Source organism: Anticarsia gemmatalis, chromosome 25 (assembly GCF_050436995.1).
Source record: "Anticarsia gemmatalis isolate Benzon Research Colony breed Stoneville strain chromosome 25, ilAntGemm2 primary, whole genome shotgun sequence".
NCBI classification, from domain to species: Eukaryota; Metazoa; Arthropoda; class Insecta; order Lepidoptera; family Erebidae; genus Anticarsia; species Anticarsia gemmatalis.
Window position 1 is genome coordinate 2934159 of NC_134769.1, and position 23779 is coordinate 2957937.

General features: G+C 36.2%; 1 protein-coding gene across 1 annotated transcript; it reads left to right on the forward strand.

Annotated features, from left to right (window-relative positions):
- The first annotated feature begins 5279 nt into the window (after window positions 1–5279).
- On the forward strand, window positions 5280–15648 carry vri (nuclear factor interleukin-3-regulated vrille). The gene is made up of 2 exons (XM_076130790.1): window positions 5280–5570; window positions 13294–15648. The coding sequence occupies exon 2, from the start codon at window positions 13339–13341 to the stop codon at window positions 14452–14454; it is 1116 nt and encodes a 371-aa protein (XP_075986905.1). The 5' UTR covers window positions 5280–5570; window positions 13294–13338; the 3' UTR covers window positions 14455–15648.
- Window positions 15649–23779: the final 8131 nt, after the last annotated feature.

A 23779-nucleotide genomic window follows, 5' to 3' on the forward strand; every position in this document is an offset into this window, starting at 1 on the left:
TTCGGGCTTTTACAGTAACATATATATGAAATATGAAGTACATACATACATAAAATCACGCCTTCCTGCCATAAGGATAGGCAGAAACCAGAAAAGTTATTAAAAGTAATCAGTGTGTAGAGTAATACTATCATGTGCTTACTCCAATTACATAAACAGTCCTATCAAATCTATTTTTGTAACGAAATATTAAAATAACTACACTAAAGATAATTGCGTGAATTATCTCATATCGTAATTATTTCAGTTGTCGTGCGAAAACATATTTATTTTTATGTATCAAGGCTATATTTAGAAATGATATGATTTTTTATATACATCGGAAACTTCCGCTTAATTAAATAGGTAATAAATCGGTTATTATTTAAATGTGTTATCTGGTAGATAGACATAACATAGAGATTAAAATGACTGAAAATATTCTTTAATTTATTGTTTTTTCATCGCAAATACTTAATTAAATATTAGGTGCTATACATCTTTAAAACAACGCCGTTTATTTATTCACGGGAATTATTGTCTTCGGAAAAGTTAAAGTTTTAAATATAATATTTATTGAATTTCAGTTTTACTTCAAGAAGGCAAACTTATTACCTGATTTGTTTCAGAATTTTGATGAAACGTTAGACAACCTAAATATTTCATTTGTCTATTGGGAAATTAAGGCTTAGATCGCCTAATTAGAAACCACAAGAATGTTTGAGTTTTCTGGCATCAAGAAGCTGATAAACCCGTAAAGCTGAAGCAATGACTCATATTACTTCTAGATCGATAAAGAATAATAGTAAGTATATCAATATCATTACATATTGAGTAACCACGCCGTGTTTGTCTGTTCGCTATAATTGTGATGAATTTCCATACGGTTTTCACCAATAGGGTGATACTCGAGGCAGGCAAGTGGCTTAAGGTTATCCTGATGTAGCAGACGAAGACAGGGCGGGCCGCTAGTTTAATATTAGTCTTAACACGATTCTTCCTAAGTTCTTGTGTGGTAACTAATTTTATCTTTCACGTAACTACCTCGTGTCTATAAATACGTATGTTTGTTTGTTTGTTTAGGTATAGTACTGATTATTTAGTTGCCGTGTTACATCATAATGGAATTTTAAATATGAGTGACATAGCGACTGAATATTTTGTGACATGTTGCTTTGTAGATAACGGTTTTTCTGTAATTGGATCGATCTTATTATATAATGTTATTTTTTTATGACACTAAGTAAGATAACTATACTGCAAAATGTACTCTTTCGGTACCTATTTAAATTCATAATTAAAAACTTTTTTTCCTTATTACTAATATCTTATTTCGTAACCAAATATAGCGAAACTCTATTTTATATTACGATACATGCAACATCTTAGTACGGGTTAAATACATCTACAACTATTAATATATAAACTAAGACTACTCTCTCTACTCACTAACTAACAGTAAAAGGTATAAAGTTGACATAAAGTAGGTTAAGAATATTAAACACATAAATAAAATCACTGTTTTTCCCATGGGGTAAGGTAGAGACTTAAGAACGCCACTCGCTACGAAACCGTCACTTCAGTTCTTATCTCATACATCTTGTCATATTAACATATTACAAAACTCGCTCCAGTTTATATATTACTTATCCATTGAAAAAATAGCAACAAAAAAAACCCCAGTACAAAAATAAATAATATTGAAAAACAATGCCGTCATACATATATCAAAAATTGCATAAGAATATTTGCAATTCGCTTATCGCCTTCCGGTCATATCGGCAATGACAATAGCACGAAAATAAAGCAAACATTCACTGGCCGATAACATAACTGATTTATTGGAAATATTCGATTTAAAATCTGGCAAATTAGTTCAATTTATTTGTACCTGGACGCACTTGAAAAGGACTGGTCGGATTTTGCCGCCGATAGGGGGATTCGGAAGGGAAAGGGGGAGGCCTTTGCCCAGTGGGACACTCAAACAGGCTAAGGAAAAAATCTACAGACAAATACTTTATTTTGAATCCCGATGATCTACCAATATCATTAGCCTGAATACATCTGTTGCAGATGATTAAGGTGACGTCAGGTAGAATTAGTGCACTTTCGTTCATTACCAATATCATGAACATAAAATTTTATGAATATGGGTGTAAACATTTTTGTCTCTTACATAAAGACTACCAAATTGATTTTGATGAAAATGTGCAGTACATACATAATAATATATACTATAATAATTCATTGTTTACGCAAGATAGGTAGAGACTCAAAGAGTAGACTATCCCCCTTTTACATAGGAATTGATTGTTCACGGCCAAATGTGGGTGTATTTTATACATGCCTACACCTTTGCGTGATGTTTTGTATGTATCCTATGAGGTAAGGACGAAATAAATCTCATATCCTACTTATACTACGTTTTGAAAAAAATCATACGAATGCGATAGTTATTCTCACATGGATTTATGTCACCAAAAATATGAAGTAATTTTTTTTTAAGGAAAATTGAATCTATTGATCATCCAACCAAATCGATAACAAAATGGAGACATGAAAAAAAAACAATAAAAATGAATAATGCATACAATAACGTATGTAAAAATATTCTCACGTCCTTGACATTGATATTTTTCACGTGATAAACATTTATTCGAACACAATTCTTAGAAAATGTAGTTTAAAATCAAGGGTGTTTATTTTTCTAGACAATAATAAATAGACACCTGTGGCACTTCACATACTGAATGAATAGCGATATGAATGAGAATGAAGCAAAATAAATATATAGAGTTTGCAATATTAGTTATTTAATAGCCTCTACCTATTCCCTTAAGGATAAAACATGATATTTTGTATATATGTATGTTTGTAAAAGCAAGAAGAGCCGCTCTACATTCAATTTATGTTAGCTAAGTTACGTTTGAACGGAGTCAACGCCATCTATTGGTCACAATTCCGAAACTTAGAACGATATATTTTCCGGGAAACCCCACGTTTTTTTTAATGGATGCTTTGCTGATTGCCTTTGTATGGAAAAATAAACGTAATGGATTTGTTAAATTATACTAAATACATAAAAATGTGCAATTAAAGATGATTTTACAAATATATTTTTTTTGTATCGTGCAAAATATTACGAAAATATGTGATGCATTTATTTACTTATTATTATGAAATTATGTATTACATGTTTTAATAAAAGCATAATTAATTTAATTCCAAGCAAAAATAAATAAAATGTGGATTTTCGAACATTTTGCAAGCGGCCCAATTTTACCTGAAAAGTAAAGTTGTTTGCTTCACTAATGAAGTGGATATTACACATATTATTATAAACTCTCAAAAAACTCTTCAAAGCTTATCGTTACATTACCAAAATACAAAAAATCCCCGTACATTAAAACTGCATGAATAACAATCTATATTTAACTACATGTAAACAAACTTTATCATATCGCTTGCAATCTCTGATTACTCATAGTGACGAAGAGGACAAATACCTAACAATAATTGCGTAAATGACGACATAAAAAACAACTATGACGTATTTTTTATATTTTTGTCACATCATACCTTTATCCCTAATGGTGTAGGCAGTGGCGTATGAAATACTTATGCTATTAGCAGTCTTGTACAACTTTGAAATAAATACGACGTTAATACTATGTAATAATTATATAGGGTGTGTTAGATAGTATGATCTATGGATGTGAATGAGGCAAGGGAAGTTTGTAAGGATTTAAATAAATGGCGTTCTTTAGTCTCTGCCTACTTCTATAGGAAAAAGTCGAGATTATATGTACCTATGTATGTTACCAAATCTCTGGGTACTATTAAAAATATTGCTAAGGAAATTAGAGATTTGATTGTTCTCTGGTTTTTGCCTACCCCTATGGAAAAAAGGCGTGATTTTTATGTATCACTTTGCCCGATGTGGGAATCGACCTCATCACCAGCAGTTCCATGAACTACAACAGAGACATATTAAAACCTATATATTTTTCGTTCATTTAATGACGTAGAAAAACATCCCATTTCCTTATTTGTCACAAAGGATAAAGTACACTTTATTTTTATTATTATTGTGTAATATTACGTCACTTCATTACCCGAAACAAATCTATAGACATTTTATAGGAAATTGTGAAAATATTTTTGGTATTAGGTTTTTCCCAAGTTCCTAAAAAAATGGACTTCGACGTAAGTTCTGAAAATGTAAGTACCTATGGAGTGTGTAATTATTTTTTTAACAGAACAATGCCCATTTTACTGTTTCGCTTTTCATGAAAATGAACATCATAAACATTTCACAATATTTTTTCTTCGGAAAAACTTAAGTTCTGTTGGCCAGAAACACTAAACAATATAATATATCTATAGCATGCATTGCAAGCTATACTACCATATAAAAAACTATTTTTTTACATACACACATACATAAAATCACCCCCTCTTCCCAAAGGGGTAGACAGAGACCAAAGGAACCCCACTTGGTACGATCAAACAAACTTCTTTTAAACTATTTCTTTTCTAAGTCTTAACCTGTATAACCATATAAGGTAAATCGTTAAAATAATAACGACAGGAATAATGTCACAATCTAATAACAGACATTAACAAACAAAATAAAAATACCTCCGAGCGTCGAGACGGTGTCGTTACATTCACGATAATATCATTATCATGTTTACTCACTACAATACAAAACATCATCGAAATATATCGACAAACAACACAAATTGGATACAAAACAAATGTATTTTTACTTTAACAAAACAAATGTATTTTTTCAAAAAAATATTTTTGCAAAATTCACAAAAAAAACATTTTTTTCCCATTTTGAAACGCGTGAAAACATAAAATTCATAAGCTCCACAACGATAGTCTAAAATGAAAATTACGAAAACCGTTACCGTAATGAAACCCAATTTAAAAATTTACATTTACCCAACAACTTTGTAACAACGTAAAACCGACAAATCTTACACTACATAGACTACATTACGCCACGTAATTGCCCAAAACTAAAACCTAAACACGCTTATCAATCGATTAAATTATTTCTTGGAAAACGCAAAAAGCTACAAATACATGACTCAATCGCGAATTAGCTAAAAAATCGGACACTACATTGACTCAATACCGGCTAAAGTGATTACACGGACACACTCAGGGTATGTTACGTAAAATACGCACACACGTAAACGTTACACTCACACCAGCACAGCGGCACGCACACAGCTGCGCGCTGTGAGTGTGTGCGCGCCTGCAGGCTGGGAGTCGGCCGACCCCACTACAAAATTTAGTCGAACTCTAGACTTCGCAGAGTACAGACCTGTCCAAGCGAGTGGAGTTACACAGCGCCATACGCAGTGGATATTTCGTCATAACAACATTGTGATAGTGACAAAAATTATTCAGGACGTGTAAAGTGGGAGTGAAACATTTATTTGAATTATTTACTGTTTTGAAAACTAATTGTGAACGATAGAACGGTTGTGCATCCCTGTTTTGTGGATTATGATATTGTACCCACAATTTGGATAATTCCGGATAAGGAGTACACAAACACCGCAAATATTTTTGTAAGTATCTTTTTATATTTATTATATTTTTTATCAGGTCCTCGCAAAAACAGAAGTCGCAACTCCCGAAAAAACTTTTCCAAAAACTTTAATTCCAACAAGAAAATTTTCCCTCTGCTGAAAATCTCTTTAATTCCAATAAAATAATAAAAGCCTTGTTAAATATTAAAATCTTTATTCCTTTTCAATATTTGTCACAAAAATATTTTTTTGGTAAAATCATTAAACAAATTAAACAAAAATAAAAATGGAAATTAAAACAAACAAAACTTTGCTAACAGAAAAGGAAAGTTTCTTTAGAATCTAAATGCGCATTTTAAGAGACCTATTTTGAAAAAACAATTTAGTATCCTTTCTTCAAGTTACCGAATTTTGTTGAAAAAAATTTCCCAATTTGAAATTCAAAATGAATGATGAATGAAATGGAAATTATTGAAATTGAAACACCTGGTTTAAAAAGAAATGTTTTTCCTGATCAGAGATCATTGACTTCGGGGAAATTTGTTTACTCATGTCTTGTGAGTTTCGTGCCAAAACTGATGCTATGTTAATCATTTTATTTGTTGAATTCTTACGTGTGTTGAAGCTTCTCAATGACGGCCCTCGCCGTTTCACCTTGTTTTGAATCTTTTGTTTGCGTTTCTGCTTCCTCGCTAATGTTTTCGTCACAGTTTGTACGAATACAACTCTTTTTTTACAATTGTTTACAAGCTCTATCCTGTTTCCTCTATCTATTTTTTGCAAATTATTTTCTTTAAAATTGGAATTTGGTTAATTTTTAGATTTTTTGGAAATCTTGCCAAAGTTTTTTCGGAATGGAGAGGAAGTTTTGTAATTGTTTTAAAGTAGTAGTAATATAAAGTAGTGGTTTTAATTGCGGGATTGCGTTGGTTGGTGTCGTAAGCAGCGCCTGGCACGGTTCTGTCGTAAGCCATTGTGAGTTGCTTACACAACTGGTTCAAGGTTCCGATCCAGCGTGCATTCGCCCGCGGATGTACGGAAACTAGACTTTTTGCCAATAACGCGCATTGCGTATTATTGAGATATTTTGCAATATTTTTTGTGTGGCCAATAGATTTTATTCCTAGAAAAATTCTCCGCTGCAGTATTTTATACAAACTGTTTCAAGTATTTACTTAATATTTCAAGAGAAGGGAAAAAACAAAATTCTTAATTAAAATTAATTAATTTTAATTCACCTGTTTTCCCAATAAATAAAAATAAATAACGAACTAACAAAATTCAACAAATAAAATCGTACAGGCATAAGAATTATCCTCAAAACGTAAAATTATCAGAATTTGAATTTGAAAAACAAAACAAATTCATTCCTTCTGAATACAAATTCAATATCCTCAAACAATTCCGAAATAAAAATCGCACAGTAAAACGTATTGAAAATCAAATATGCAGCCGTGCAGTTGCCACCACCTGTTCTAGAACATCCAGACTACTGCATGTCTGCCATCGATCCGACTAAAGGTCATTCCGTGTCGATGCATGACGCAACGCTCCTGGGGTGGCTATTGCGCAATCAACTGCAATGGACACATTGAAAACGTATAAAAAATACACCACCCTGCAATGCCACACCTTTTTCACTAAATGACTGTAAAAAGCATGTCGGAACTCGGAACCAATTCCATTCTTACTGTTATTATTGCATTACAAGCTTCCGTAAACGTAGCAGTGTTGTTAAAATTACTTCCATACTTAACTAACCCCGGCCGTGGTATCGAACACAAAGGCGTAACTAACAAATAAAAAGATTTATCACGAAATGCATTATAAGCGTATGATGTAATACGGAACTAACGCAAGGCTGCACGGAAAGTAATACCGAAGACTTTAAGGCCATACCGTTTATTTAATCATACACGATATCGATATCTGTATTGAGTCACCAGATAAGTAACTAAATAACAAACAAGACCGTCACCTAATTAACCCAAAAGTATTGTAAATATTTGCACGATAATACTATTTACATCGTCCAGGGTTAAAAAAGAATGACATTGGATGAAACCCTCTACATATTTGTACAGATTATATGCTTCATACGAGGGCGTTACGTAAGATTTTTTTTCACGCGCAATAACAACGACGATAATTTCATCGGCGCGAGGACAAGCAAAGATAACTTGACCCATTTTTTTTATCTCGTTCGCTGCGTAACTGTAACCTACTTAGTGATGTGCACGTGAATGTGTGCGACCAATTGCGGGCAAGTGGACCAGTGACGCGGACCGTATCAACTACCAAACTGATTGATGACACTGACGCAACGGGCTACACAATAACTATATCGCTTCATATGTTATTTTTACAGAAATATGTCTACAACACGCCATTTGAATTTCCAGTTTTTGTATGAAATATGTATCTGCAACGACTGACCTTAGAATATAGAACAAAACACCGCGTTCCTTTTGTTATACTTCCTCGTGCTGTTATGTAATACAACTACCTAAGCCCCACGAATCTAGCGCAAGAAAATAGGTTAAGCGTTTCTTAATAATATAGCAATTAACAGGTATAGAGCAAGGCCGACTAACTAGGTCTCTCTTTGTTATAAAAACTGATTCACTCGATCCACTGTTATCTATCTTATCTTTATTATTTAAAAAGACAATTTCTACCGGAAAAGAGGAAAGGCCTTGGCACGTTTATAAACTCAGAGTTACGAAATATGGCCTTGACACCAAACCATTATCGCGACTCGACCGATAGAGGCCGTCGGCGCCGAAATAGCCCGATTCCCGTTTTTAATTGAGACTTACGCGCACTGCGAAAAATCGGTCAAGTATACGTATATTTCGTCGTAAAAATGTTTGAATCACATCCAGAAGATGCGACCTCAATGGTAAGTCAAAATAACTTAAGGCTACGACAGCCGGCCGACTAAGACATAACATATGACTCGACGCGTAGGAAGTTTTCAAAACATCACATCTTGACATAATTCATAACCACAGACAATGAGCTATTGGCGCCAACACGAACATCAATAATAAATTATGTAACCGATTTCTATTTCTCACTATCAATGCGGTTTCCTCAGGGAAATTAAATGGATATTCTGTTATACATACGGTAATTATAAATTGTAACATAATTAATTACCGCAAGTGACTCGTGCATTCCGTGACCTAACTCATATAAATGGGAAATACCGAACTCACTTGCCATTCAGATCGCTAGCAGACACGTAAAAAATGCTTTTTACGATTTTCCTATTGAAAGCAAAGTCAACCAAAACAGGTAGTGCTTTTGTTAAAAGCGTGACTTTATATAAATGTAAATAGGCTAGAAATTATAAACTTTAGAATATTTCTAACATTTCATTTCTCGGCGGCAAACCGTCAAATCAAACATGGCGGGCGTCCCACTTTTCCCGCGCAATAAACGGCAAGCGCGTGGAAAGTTACCGCTGTACTACTTTCTCTACTTTTTCCAAGATGGCCGCTATTATATATTATTTAAAGTAAGGTCAAGACCGTGGTTATTTATTTTAAAACCGTAGCAAAGAATTTAATTAAGCTTAACTTTGCTACATTCATTACAAACTGAAACTTTTCGTGTGAAGTCAACCATTGTATGACTCTACTTTGTTCTTTCAAGAGCAGATAGTTAGTGTCACTGTATTGTATAAGTTCCCATAAACAATAGTTTATAGGTTTTATTAAAACATATAACTTATCTAGAGTATTTCAACAACAAACGTCCATACAAAAGACATAAAGATATGCATAGGTAAAATTTTCACATATGGTAATCGCGTGAAATTGTATCATCAAACAATGGCACGCTGACGGCCAAGGGCACAGTAACATCCATTAATGGCAATTAATAATTAAATTTCACGTTCTTGGATCACGTTGCAGTTTATATAACTGTGGAGAAGAGCAAACGTGCGCGGTCGGTTGGTTGCGCAACAACAACGTGAGGTAAAGTGAGGTTCAAGAGCGCACACGTGTCATATGCCGCGTGACCGTTGCGCGCCGGGGCACGTGTCCCCGTGCAGGTACGACAATCACGCCCAGCCGTCAGGTCGCACTCACAGGGCTGAACCCACCCCCGAACTTTGACATCCAACATAGAATCTTAAGCGATAACACTATCGGAATTCGGAACGCCGAAAATACGATAGCAACGATAAGCAAACATAGGTGTCACTGACATGTAACGTAAAAATAGCGCTCAAACACCAAAGATTACTTTGATTTATTCAGATTTGAACACTTAAAAATCGCTAGTCATCCAAGTTCACGTTGATCTTGAATTTTGAAACCGGTCTTGCAAATTATTTGGACTTCTTGTTTAGATTTTTAAATTAAGGTACAGTAGGAAATCTTAATAAAAATACGGTTTTATTTAAATTATTACGCGAGTAACAATCGAGTATTATAATTTATACGGCGGTTCTAATGACATAATCGTAGAGCCACTCGTGGCGCAGCACGTGTTCTCTATGACTCTATGACGCAAAGTGTAGTTGTATGCAGCCAAGTGCATTGTTATGTAAGCACTTCGCGGAATATCGATCAGGAACAAGACATTCCAGTCCATTAATTGCTCCTTACTGTTGTATATTACGTTAAAATATGCTCTATGTAAATAAATTGATAACGTTCTAGCAAAATAGGACTTTGTACAGTGACTCAGTATACCTCCGTCATTACGAAACAATTTGATAAAGAAACACCGCGAATCGTTTGTGACGGTTTTTACAAATTATCGAAAAGCACGTGAATTAAATTGTCTGTCTTTTAATGTAAATTTATGCAAACACTTGACTTTAAAATACATTATTGACTTTAATAATATGCGCCGAAAATGCCTAACTAGCTTACGAAGTCTTTTCTAACTGTCAAGTGACAACCATAAACTAAGTCGATGCACATATTTAACATAATGTCACATCGAAAAACAAGTAAAATTCTAAATGCAATGATATGGACACGTGAGGCGCGTTGACGCATTTAGGAACCAGAAATCCGAAGCCTGTAAAAAATATATATTTATAGAAAGGGATTGTACACGTGAGGGCTGCACGCTTCTCCCTCTGAGTGCACGTGGGGTGTTGCGTAGCTCCTGACTATCACAACGACGTATTACACGTGACAGAATAAACTATGACTAACTTTACAGAATAACAGTTACGATCCAATCAAGCGGCCGGTCAAAATTTACTTAACACCTTGTTTCCGGTATTTGATGACGCGATTGGGCACTTCAAAAGCCAAATTTTCCCATAGTATCGCGGTCAATTCCATACGATAGCTAACGGTTGCACAATACTGCTAACAATCAAGCGGGTTTTGACAATCGACAGTTATCGCTAATCATGTACTTTCTCGCGGCGCGGCCCGTTATCCGAAAACTGGGACTGTACGGTACAACCGAAAACGGTTTTTTGTGCTCATCGCAGGTCTCTAAAACTCGTAATACTGTTATGAAACAGCTATTAGCGTTTCGTCATCATTTTAGCGGTTAAATGTTTTTATTTCGATGATGATAGTCAAGGTTGGGTTTTGTAATGTGTGGGTTAACTGTATGCAATATAATTAAACCGACGTATGTCAAAAGTGACATTCAAAATGGAATTTTAGCAATAATTTTAATGAAAAGGTTTCTGCGGCTGTAAAAATTTGTTAGGCAGTGAAAAGGAACTTAGACCACATTCCACGATATGAGTTGTCATAAGAATAGCTCGTAAATGTCGTTAAAGAGCGTTCAACAATCGTAAAGCAAAACGGAATGTGCCATAAACAAATTTCCTTAATAAATAGCGGCGATAAAAAATTAACAAAGCCCATACTTTTATTGGCAATGTTAAATAGTAACAGTTCGGTTGGAAACGGTGTTTAACTGTCTGTGCTCCGCCAACCGTCAACGATATAACGGACGGGAGCATTTTTCTGTTAATCTCTTTGCAAATGGAGCAAAAAATTATAATTTGCACATAAAATAAGCATTTTTTAAATTGCAAATCGATTGGAAGCGTTTTGAAATTCCAATTTCGTAGAAGGTCAGAGATGTCTCAACCAATCATAGACTAAAAAATAACTAGGTTTATTTGTTTTAATGACCATATTTGGACCATAAAGTTCAGTAGTACAGTTATGATGAATCTTTTTCCATCTGCTGAGAGCACGAATACTGTTTTAAATTAACACCTAATAAAAAGTGGGCGGTCCGAACGGCGCGACCGACAAAAAATGTTTGAATAGCATTATCTAACTGTACAATATAGTAATATCAACCTAACGGGCCGATATATTTGAATAAATAGTTATACGTGATGGGAATTCGTAATAACACTTTAGTTTTGTACCATCAACCTGATTTCACAAGTAAAATGTGTTAATTGGCTTTTACAACAGTTGATCTGACATTTTTAAACAACAATGCATACAAATTAAAGCTGGCGCGATTATTTAAACAGTTAGACTGTGTAACGGGCGCCCGTGCATCTGGCCTGCCCTACTGACACCGATCAACTCGTGTCGTGAAACGGAACGTATCAATAACAATCATACTCTTTAACGGCCCGACTTTGTCATCGTGGAAAATAAATTCTCATGTATGTGACGAAAAATTACCAAATTGAGAAATAATAAAAAAGAAAATCAATTCTAATCCGAATCTACTTAGAATTTCATAAATGAATACTGTATAATGGAGCCACGTGTTGTGTCCGACATACTTAGATATGCATGCAAATTCATGGGTAATACATAATTTTCTTCAAAATCTCGGTATTTTCTCTCACGTTGCTCACACGAGGACTGCGTGCAACTTAACGTGACTCGATAGCTCTTTTTTTCTCGTCACAATCCAGTGCAATGTGCATTGTTTTAAAATCTTTTCAAAAAACAATCAAACTTATGGCGATCACAATAGGCACTTACAAATGATCCTTAGCATTGTTAGACTCGGATAATAAACTTGATAACAATGTACACTGGTACATTTTTTTAACACTTCCTGCACTTGTTTCCAACTCATAATTGAACGATAAACCAATTTATGTAAATCAATATCGACACAATAATTGTCTTATTACGTAAAGGTGAACGACACCAATCAGTTCGATTCAATATCATACGTCAACGTTTTCACTTAATTTACCTCCACGTTAAGCCCAACGTGATCATGTTGCGAAATCTAAATATTATTGTTCACTAACCCCATTGAATGAAAAGTAAATCTGTCACGTGTCGAAAGCATGGCAGGACTTTTTTTCTGACTAAAAGTATTCATCATTTTCTTAATGTATTGTATAATCAATTGTAGTATTTTTAAAGTTCGTATAATAGTCAACGATTTGACTTTCAAAATTCAGTCTGCAATAGTTTTATTTATAGCTGTCCATCGTTCCATTACCTAATTAGAACGCCAATCGGCAACATTCGGCAACAGCGAGGAAGTCAGTTTTGTAACGGAAGAAATCCGGTGTAACCTTAACTCGTATTTGTAACACGCTCAAATTAAGAAACACGACTTATTAATGAGTTTGGCTAACATGAAGGGAGTAAAAAGCGTTGAAATGTAGCAACATTATTTCACAAAGGTGATCCACGTGCAAAGTTGCAGCGCGGGATCTTGCGACACTCTGTTTTTGCAACCGACCGATTTTGTAACAGCGACATTATTTAGACAACTGCAACGGTTAGCGATTTTTTTTCTGTAACTAACGTAACTTTTCTTGTTGTTACAGAACCACATTGAAGATTCGTGCGGACCAGTCGTCGTCCGCCGAAACATGGTTGCAGAGTTCATCTTGAGTCAGCAGCAACAGCTGCTCGGGGGTCCGGGTGGTGGAGGCCTCGGCCCCGCGCCCGCACCCTCTCGCGGCGCCCCCATGCCGCCCCGCGGACGCCTCTCCGTGTCCCCGCATTTCCCTATGGACCAGGGCCCCGGCCCCTGCAGTGGCAGCGCCAGCCCTGGTGACCCCAATGACTACTCCGGCTTCGACTTTAACAAACGCAAGGAGTTCTTCGGCCAGCGCAAGCAGAGGGAGTTCATCCCCGACAGCAAGAAGGACGATGGCTACTGGGACCGCAGGCGGAGGAACAATGAGGCCGCCAAGCGCTCTCGCGAAAAGCGTCGCTTCAACGACATGGTTTTGGAACAGCGCGTTGTTGAGCTTTCCAAGGAAAACCACGTATTGAAGGCGCAACTCGATGCCATCAAGGAAAAATATGGAATCTGTGGAGAAACACTCATAAGCATAGACCAAGTACTGGCGACTCTGCCTACGTGCGACCAAGTACTCTGTGTCACCAAGAGGAGTAAACTGTCGACCAGTGCCCTGTTCCCTCCGGCGCCCCCACCACCCCCGGCGCCGCCCGCATCTCCGCCCTCACCGCCACCGCAGCGCGCTCCTGAACCTTACCAGGAGAGGCTCCCGGCGCCCGAGGCATACTACCCACACCCGGCACACTACGAGCCCCCAGGCTCAGTGCTCAACCTCTCCAGATCTCGCCGCGTGCCCTCGCCCTATGAGCTATCCTCTCTCTCCGGCTCAGGGGACGAGACCACCGAGCAATACGCACCCGAGAACAACGGGCTTCCGCTGAAACTTCGCCATAAGTCTCACCTCGGCGACAAGGACGTCGCCAGCGCTCTGCTGTCCCTCCAGCACATAAAGCAGGAGCCCGGCCCCCGGTCCTCACCCTCGTGGGACGGGGAAGGCTCCAGCGATGAACGGGACTCCGGCATATCCATCGGCGCAGAGTTCAGGCCCGCGCGGCCCGAGGACAGACTGGCGGAGGAGGAGGACGCACACCTCAAGGCTGAGCTGGCGCGGCTCGCCACCGAGGTGGCGACGCTCAAGAACATGATGCACCAGAACAAGGCGCGCGCGCACGAGCACTGAGCGTGGGGCGGAGCGCCCCGGCGCCCGAGCCTCCCCGCCGCGCTGCGCCTGGACCGCGCAGCCGCCCGCGCCCGCACCCGCGCCTCGCGCCGCGCTCACGTGTCGAACTCGTTCGTACAAACTGTCTCCTACCCCTCCCTAGTAGATGAAGTTACCACGTTGTAAAGAGATGAACATATTATATTTGTATCATATTGTGCAGCTGTAAGCGGCTAAGCCGCGTCGCCTAATTGTAATCCTTCCTAGTAATTGTATGTCGTGGTCGGTGTATGTACTGTGTAGGGTAGACAGACGTAGTGGCAGGTCGTCGCAGGCGCACGCGCCGCCTCCGTGGACCCGCGTCCTATGAAAATGAGACTAATAAAATTATGTTCGGTTTACAGACTTTTCGAACAGATTAAACTTGTCTACTCAGTGATAGGATATAAAAAAATGCATTTTTAGTGATGAGCTATGTATGTATATGTAATATAAGTTATAGTAGTAGATCTGTTTCATCTATTCGAAGACTCGATAGTGAAAATCGATGGCTAAAGACTATGTTCTTATAAGTAGTGATTAAGTTTGATCTAAGTAACTTTAAGTCCAACTTAGATGGTTATTTATAAAAATTAATGTATATTTCTCATTTCGGAATGCCCGTTAAGTTCCAAACCAAAAAAATGCTAGATCCTCTGGTTAGCTATCGAGAAATCGCAGATAATTGTAAGACATAGAATAACTACATTAAACCTATCCTATAACAGATGTATTGAATAATCAGGATAAGAATACCAGTGCCTTTGACAATACATACCTACCTTTATAAATAGCTACCTAAAGGAATATTTTTGTACACTTATTAGTAAAAAAAGCGATTTCATCCTTCGTATACCAGCGCTTACTATGGGTTGTCGATGTCAATTCGTGAGTTTATCGTTTGTTACATTCGAGAACATTCCGGTTGATATATCGAGAACCCATGGTAGTGTTCAATTTGTAATTGTATCGAGTCCTAAGAAAGCTAGCTGTCAAGTATTTCAGTTGTATTGTAAGTAAACTCCTTGTATTGCCCTAAAGGGCATGTGATAGGACTGAAAGGAGTTATAACTAAGTATTTATTTATTATTCGGACCGTGAAAGAGGATTTTACAATTTATTATCTTTGTATAAGAAACACTATACGATATGAATAAATTGTGTACATTACAATTATATGATGCAATTTTATTTTGATACCTTACTCCTTACATGTTAGTCAGAAGATGACTTATGCAAGTAGAAAACCTTATCAACGAACACAAACACGCTTGACACAGACACAGCAGCAAAAACAAACTAAAGTTATACTATATTTGCAAAGAGAAAAAATCTAACCCACTGATGGGCAAGGGTCTCCTCCCGTAATGAGGGAGGGGTTAGACCTTGAGTCCACTACACTGGCCAATTGCGGGTTGGAGACTAGAAAATAAATAAAGAAAGGAAAATATAGTTAAACAAATATGATGTAGTCACCTACTTGATGTCATTGACTTTGCTGCAAAGGCAGTCTACAAGTCATCGACATGATTCTTCCAAAATAAAGATCGATTAGTAAAGTCTGCAACCTTTGTATACTTTATAATACTCAAGCAAAACCTACCAGACAAATTAACGATAATGAAAAGCGATACAATTTCACTGCAATTCAAGAAAGAGATAATATTATTCCAGAAATAGTCGTCTTTGACAGTGGTTTAACTAAAACTGTAAGTCCCATGGACATTTGAAACAATAGAACACATAAAGATCTATGTGATTCCCTTAGGGTGAGGCCCCCCTGGCTTGTAAAAACTCTTAGTTAAAAACCGTTACTTGCACCACTACTAAGTGCTGAAAGAGCAGAAACTTCCTAGAATAGCATTTCAAACAGAGTTATCCTTTAACTGTACCCTTATAAAGTTATAATAAAAAGGAATAAACTCAAGGTAAGTACAAAGTCCGAGCTAGTTTCCTAATTACCCTGGAAAACCCAGAAGCTGACAATATTATACAAAATTCGTCATAAACAATGACGTTATTCCATAATTGTGTTTTCTTGGAAAAGATAAATATATGTAGAACATCATTTAAAGATTTGGCTCGATCATTCCGTGACGTCATTATGTGGCGAAACAAGTAAATGACCCAGCTCATTTTGTTTATTTAGAATGACTGTTCTTTGACCTCTATTTAATTAACAAAGGTAAATAATAATGATGATATTTAAACTGAGTTATCGCGCTCACTACATTTATGGTCTGTACTGACTCCAACTGCTGGCCACGAGATCTAGGGTTTGATTGCCAGGTCGGGCAAAGTGCTATGGGTCTTGTTCGGCAAATGGCAATAGGCTCACACTCTACTACATTTATTTATTAATACTTACATAGTTAATGGCGAAACGTGGGTGCCATATAGCTAACCCTATTGCCATATACCGGGCACGTTTCCAAACTTCAGGTTGTAATTGAGAATAATCTAATATAATGTATTGCTATTAACTAATAGTTTAACGAAAAACAAAGAAAATCACGAGGACTTATTCTATCATTCAAGGGCGTCTATTAAAAAGGACTCCTCCTAGGGTCCTAACAGCGGCTATAGATTTATTGAGGGTCAGGTTTCCGAAGTAACTTTTCCTATTATTATATTTATCCTTTTATGGTCATTTGCGAAAAATATTTTTGAACAAAACACCGAGAATAAACAGGAATTTATAATCAAATAATGTTGCATTAATACCCATATCCAGAAAACCGCATTATTAATTGTATGCCATATTTTGTACTCATATTACCCTTGTTAGGAAAAACGATTTATTCACAATGTTCTGAATCATGTGTCATAGCATCTGCCACTTGCTAAGTACAAACTGTAAACTGTTGCCGTATTAAGTATATAAATGAGGCGCTCATAGCCAGTTGTGCTCGCCGGTCGGTAAACGATCTGTAGGCTAAGCAACCGTTGACGCGGTCATTCTATAGATGGGTGACCGCATGTGCACCGCAGTGGTATTTGAACTGATCATCTCCGTGCTTCGGAGGGCACGTAAAAAGTCAGTCGTTAAGCCATGTCAAAGGCCTTTCAGGCGGCTTGAACAACTTTGATACCAGGTTGACCACTAGTCATACTATAGATAGAACATAAATTAGAAAAGACCGCTTTGCCTAACCTAGGAGGTGAACGCGAGACCAGTACTGTAAGCCACGAGGTCCTTATACATTTATATCTAACAGATAGGTTATCTGAAACTTATTCCGTAGTTTATATTATTATGTGGTACAGTTCAGATTCTGTAGACGTAGCGTAATGACAATAATATAGCCTATGGCAAGGACAATAGACCGTTTTAACAGACAAAGTGTTAGCCTCAGGCTATTACTTGGGCAAATAAATGTACGGCTATTTGTCTAAGTAAGTTATGGAGTTCAAGTTTACAGATTTGACTTGCTAAATGTTATATGACTTCCTTAAGAAGTGGGTGGAACAATATGCGTGCTGTGGCAGTCTTCAATTATGTTAGATCAAGTGATTACTTTGATTAATCTCAGATGATTGTTATTTCTTTATTGTTTGCTGTTTGAAAAACAAATATTTTAATTCACAGCTGAACGAAAAATGGGAGCTAGAGAGAGCTTCATTAAAAATCCCGACGAAGGAAATTATCACTATAACAACAAACAAACAAAAAAGGGGCTACTATTATTATTGGTAGGTTTTGGATACTCGACACTCGAAATTAGCAATAATGTAACACCAATCTATTACTAAATATAAGTGACATGGACTCCTGTTCCAAAAAACATACTCTCATATGGTACTAGGGACATGGTACCCTATGAGTTGCAATTTTAAGCCCAAATAAGACAGGAAATAACCCAGGCCCTAAAGCAGTTACCATAGCAGAGACCAAAGAACACTCAGCCACCACATTGCTAAAAAAAGAATCTCACATTACGAATCAGAATATTCTTTAACAATTTCAAAAACTCAAAGATGTCCCCATAATCATGCGACATAGCAAGTCAAGGCCCAAGTCCCGATACAATCGCTTGTGAACGCAGTAACCTGCTTCCCCACTTGCGTCCCAAGCAGAGCGTGAAGATAACGTGACGATATCATCTGCACTTATTTTGCTGTAACTGTACTTTTACGTTTATGTGAGGGTATTGTGACAACAAGTATGTTATTCTGTTAACTGCTTTTAGTAGCAATTGCGAGGTCTCGAGTTCGAATCACGGGTCGAGCCAAAAAGTTATTCTGAGGTTTTTTTTAAGAGACAACTAAGAATTGCTCTTATGGGGACTTATGGGGACTACTAACAACGGACACAAAGTACAACCAGAGCCGAAACTATTATTCGTGGATTGCACAAATAACTGTTTCGTGTGCGAATCGAACCCACAAACTCCCGTCACAATGGTAGCAGCGTGACGAGTACCTTAAACACCGCGCCACGAAGATGGATTTTCCTGAATTCTGTAAATTGATTTCGAGATACCTTATTACAAAGAATCGTAATGTGTAATTTCCAGACGGTAAATATGTAAAAACAAAAATAGATTACGAAATACGAAAAACAACCGTCTGGTATTTTATCTGTATGTTTACGAGACGCTATCAGGCTATTTTTTAATATTTCATAATAGTGATAATAGTGATGTAACATTATCACATGTTGAATTAATGTTGTCTTTATCTTTTTATAGGAAATAGAGGAAGACAGATATACTTTTCCACCGGTAAATACTTGTAACCTTGAAATTGGGGAGATGTTTAAATGATCTGCTATTTGTAGGTACCTAAACTGTAGGTACTATGATTTTTGAAAAACAAATCCACGTATAGGGAACTGATGTATTCCGTATTCATGTTACATAGGATTTCAAGATTATATATGCTAAAACTATAAGAAAACAGAAACATAAATAAAGCTTAGTGTTTGCTTTTATTATATGGTATACGCCTGCAAAAGAATCATGGCAATACACCTTACAACGACTGTAAACAATCTTCTTTATTAACGCGATGACGCTTAAGCTTTCTCTGAAGAAGAAATGACTATCATCGTGAGTAGGTATGACGTGCAATAAAAATATTATAATAATATAGGCCGGTAATTCTGACCAAGTCATGTAAACTGACAATTATGTTTTTAGTTTGTTTGTACGGGTGATTACCTTAACCCTTCCGTACGGGGGGAAGACCATTGATATTGAAGTTTCTAGAAAAACCAACAGTACATAGAGTCACTTAACATTAAAGACACTATAAGATAAAGTTTTACGACTTACGAATAAGTGTTGGATAACCTAATTGATACATAGTGAGTGCAAATGTACGAAAAAAGCTGTCAAAATTTCAGCTGATAAGCAAAAGTAGTGAAAATAAGGTAAGGTTTGTAAAACAGGTGCCCGTTTACGACTCGCAAGTCACTACCAACCAAAAACGTGAATGTACATAGGTAAGGTAATAAAATTAATCGGCACTTATTAAAGAGATAAAGATTGATACTACACAATGACAAAACCAATAATGCTTTGTAATGATGTAGAATGTTTAACAGGCAACACCATGATAGACAAAAAATGTAAATATCAATATTTCGACACATATTGCAACCGATTATACTTTGTTAAAAACTAATTTCAATTTTGTTCCCGTGTTAATCACAAAAGAAACAAAAATGCCGTCACAGTTTCCTCTCCACAAGTAGATCATGTCGCCTAAATGCTTAGCAAGCATAAATTCAACCACCTGTTGCTATGTAAAACACAAAACTAAGACGCTAATAAAAAATCTATGACTCGCAAAATAGCGTCCTACTAAACATTTTTTATTCTGCAATTTGATTTAACAAATAAATCGATTTTTACACGCGTGTATATGTGTCACAGCTCGCACAACCTCGATAGCCGTTTTCAAGACGTAATTCAACTATTTTTAACATGAAAAAGTATTTTAAACATCATGAAATCTATGTAGGGATTTCGGTCAAGGCTGACTTTCTTCTGTTATCTGATGTTCAGAATCCATTGGGGCCAGACACTGTAATTATCTTTGTTTCTTTGTCCACTTTTAGATTTTCTTTCGAAGGCTGCACTCGACCAACTGCGCAAATTGATTTTGCGAGTTAATCTCGGGTAAATATCTGCAATTTCAATGCGAATGCCTGGTGAAAGAAGACAGGTTAATTATTGACACAGCCTTACATTTGTTGATTGTGATTCTCATCCATTTAAAATGTGAAAACTATGTTTCTATAGGCAAAAAAGAATCCAGGTTACCTTCCTTTATGAACATCAATCATTCTGGCATATTCTATTAACTGATCGTGGCGTTATCGTAAATAATCTTCTTTTTACTCTCACTTATTTCAAAGTTTACAATTCAAAGCAAATTGAAATCAAAATTACAATCGCAGAGCTTAGTCACGAAAGGAGAAACGTCAATCCTTTTTTAGGCAAGTGCATGGAAAGAATTACAATGACTAAAGAATGTAAGCCAAAACCTACAATCTAAACACCTAATTAAGGAATCATAGTTTTTCTTTCTTTGCAATGAATAAATGAATCGAATTCACATGTACAGTATGTTGATAATGATTATTTGCTTGACGTTTCGTCTTGTTATGACTAGATTGCACAACATTTATGCTACCGGTTTTGCTGATTAAGAACCAGTTTCAGTTTCGGATAATCTATCCGATAGATAAGGTATATAACAGTCAATGTATAAAAACCACTGTCGTATTTCCACATAAGAAACAAACCGATTCTGATTCAGGAATTTTTAACCGGGACTTTAACTTTACAACCACTATTCAATCGTATGGACTCTTTAGCAGCTCTATTTTTTTACAAAATATGATTGAAAATAGCTTCTTTTTACAATAAAACGTAGTTTTCATCCCATATTATTTGTCAACAGTAAGTTGCATTATGTCGCCACGTGTTCGTTCTCGGGGGCATTCGTCCGGATATTTCTGACTAACCCGGTTACCGTTCGTCGCAGGTATTCCGGTGACGGAATGTACGGCTAATATTAGACCGATGACCTAACGTTTTGTTTACGAGTGTACCAAAGAATAGCAGCAGAAGAAAGGACACTAGATCCGATTTAGCGTGGTGATGGACGAAATTCTATCTCCTATTAGTCATGTTTTGAAGGTTTAAATATGAAAAATACAAAGAAATGTTGCGCTTTTGCAAGCTAATAAGTAACTGAAAGAACCAAGGCAGTCTTAGTGCAGAGTTGCAGATATAAAAGAGTTGTAACAAGTACAAAAGTCAATGTTTCAAATGTCCTAAGTATAAATTTCATTTAAAAAATGTTTAATAAATAGTTATATCCCTATACATCCATTTCCAAGAACTTCACTTTTGTCTGAAATTAAATCATCAACATATCAATTTGGAATCAGTTATGTACATTATCCTCTGTTTTTATTTGATTTTTTGATATTAACAATCCCTTTTGCAACATTTTTTACTTGCCCTTAGTGGTAGTAAGAGGGCTTATGCTCAGTAGTTGAACCCTTAAGAAGCAAAAACCACCTTTACTCCAATATCCCACACATTTTATTCAAAGTTCACTATTAAAGTCTTTGCTCATTTTTTTCGCAAGTAGTTAAGCTTTTCTTACTACCCATGCATCAAATACATGATATATGATGATACATCTATTTAAAGGTACAAATAAACCACGTCACTTGTTTTGAAGCCTACTCCTCTCCTTACCAGCTGAACGGTAGTTGCGTCACACTTGCTCGGCAAATATTATCTATTCTGATTACGTTCTGCTAAAATTACGTGTGTTGCGTAATATTGGTTTATCCAGCTGGTTTTATGATAAATATAGTTGAGGGAACTGTTGTATTGTTAACTGTTGATGTTAAAACTGTAAATATTTTTAATGGGTATAGATTGAAGGCAAATTTCGCAGACTAAGCATCATTTCATAGTTCAACACAAAGATCGAATTAGGGTTTTAGGTTTTCGACTTACAAACTCCGTTAAATTTATATACCAAGGACCAATATTTTCAGTAAATAATTTTATTCGCAGACTTACGATCATTTTTTGAGAGATTCTTCATAGAATGACTGTTTGCCGCAACCTTTAAAATCATTTCTCGTGTAGAAATATTTTGCAAGTTGAAATTAGTCCTAAAAATTATAAATAAATAAATAAATAAATATTATTGGACAACTCACACACGGTCGTTTGATTCCAAACTAAGCAGAGCTTGTACTATGGTAACCAAATAACTGATAAACATACTTATATACTTCTAAATACATACTTATATCTGGGGGCACGGAAGTGCCCCCGCAAGTCGAGCAAAAAAAAAGCGGCACGGCCGTAACATCCTTTTCTCGAAGCAATTCGGGCTATTTTTGACACCCCTATAATTTCGTTGTGGATAAAACAAGAAGCCTGGATTTTCAGCAACTAATCAGTAATTGTATAAATACGGTATATTTAAAATTTCAGTCAATTTGAACCAGTAGTTTAAGAATGACAACTTGTTAAAATTTTGAATTTTGTCACTCACTGATTCACTGACTCACTGACTCACCGATCATCAAAAGTCTAAGGTACTTCTAGCAGACTTAGAAGCTTAAAATTTAGAATACAAATAGGGTTTTGTGTCTTTATCATGGGAAAAATCAAATATTTTTTAATTTCGATCCAGTTTTTTAAATACACCAACTGCAACAATAACTTTGTAATCCCATATAAATGTATAAGATTACAAGGTTACATTTGCAGTTAATGAATTATGATTACTGTAGAAAATAAAATAAATAAGTACCTACTATATAAGGCATAACGGGAGGGGGGTATAGGGTGGGTAAGGGTGTTTAGCTCATGAATCTGAACAACATTCCCATAGGAAAATATGTTGAATTATGAAAAAAAAACGTCTTTCCATACAAATTGGACTTATGTTCGCTCTACAAAAAGAAGTGAGATGCCATCAAAAACATTCTGTAAAAACCTCAAGTCTCGCCGTAAAAAGTGGTGAGATCTATATAATACCAAGTCGATTAATCTATTTAGTCTCTACTTAAAGGACCTTCTGTCTTAAGTTATTACGTATGTTATTATCATGCCAATTTTAAAAAAAAACCTTTAAAACAAATAGATCGACTTGGTCATCGCAAGAAAACACAAATTCGCCATTAACATTTCAGGAGCATTAACTTCTCGTCGTGCTGTGTAGTGTGATACATACTAATAATCAAATCATGCGATGACCAGGTCGGTCTATTTGTTTTAAAGGTACTTTTTTTTAAATTGGCATGATAATAACATACGTA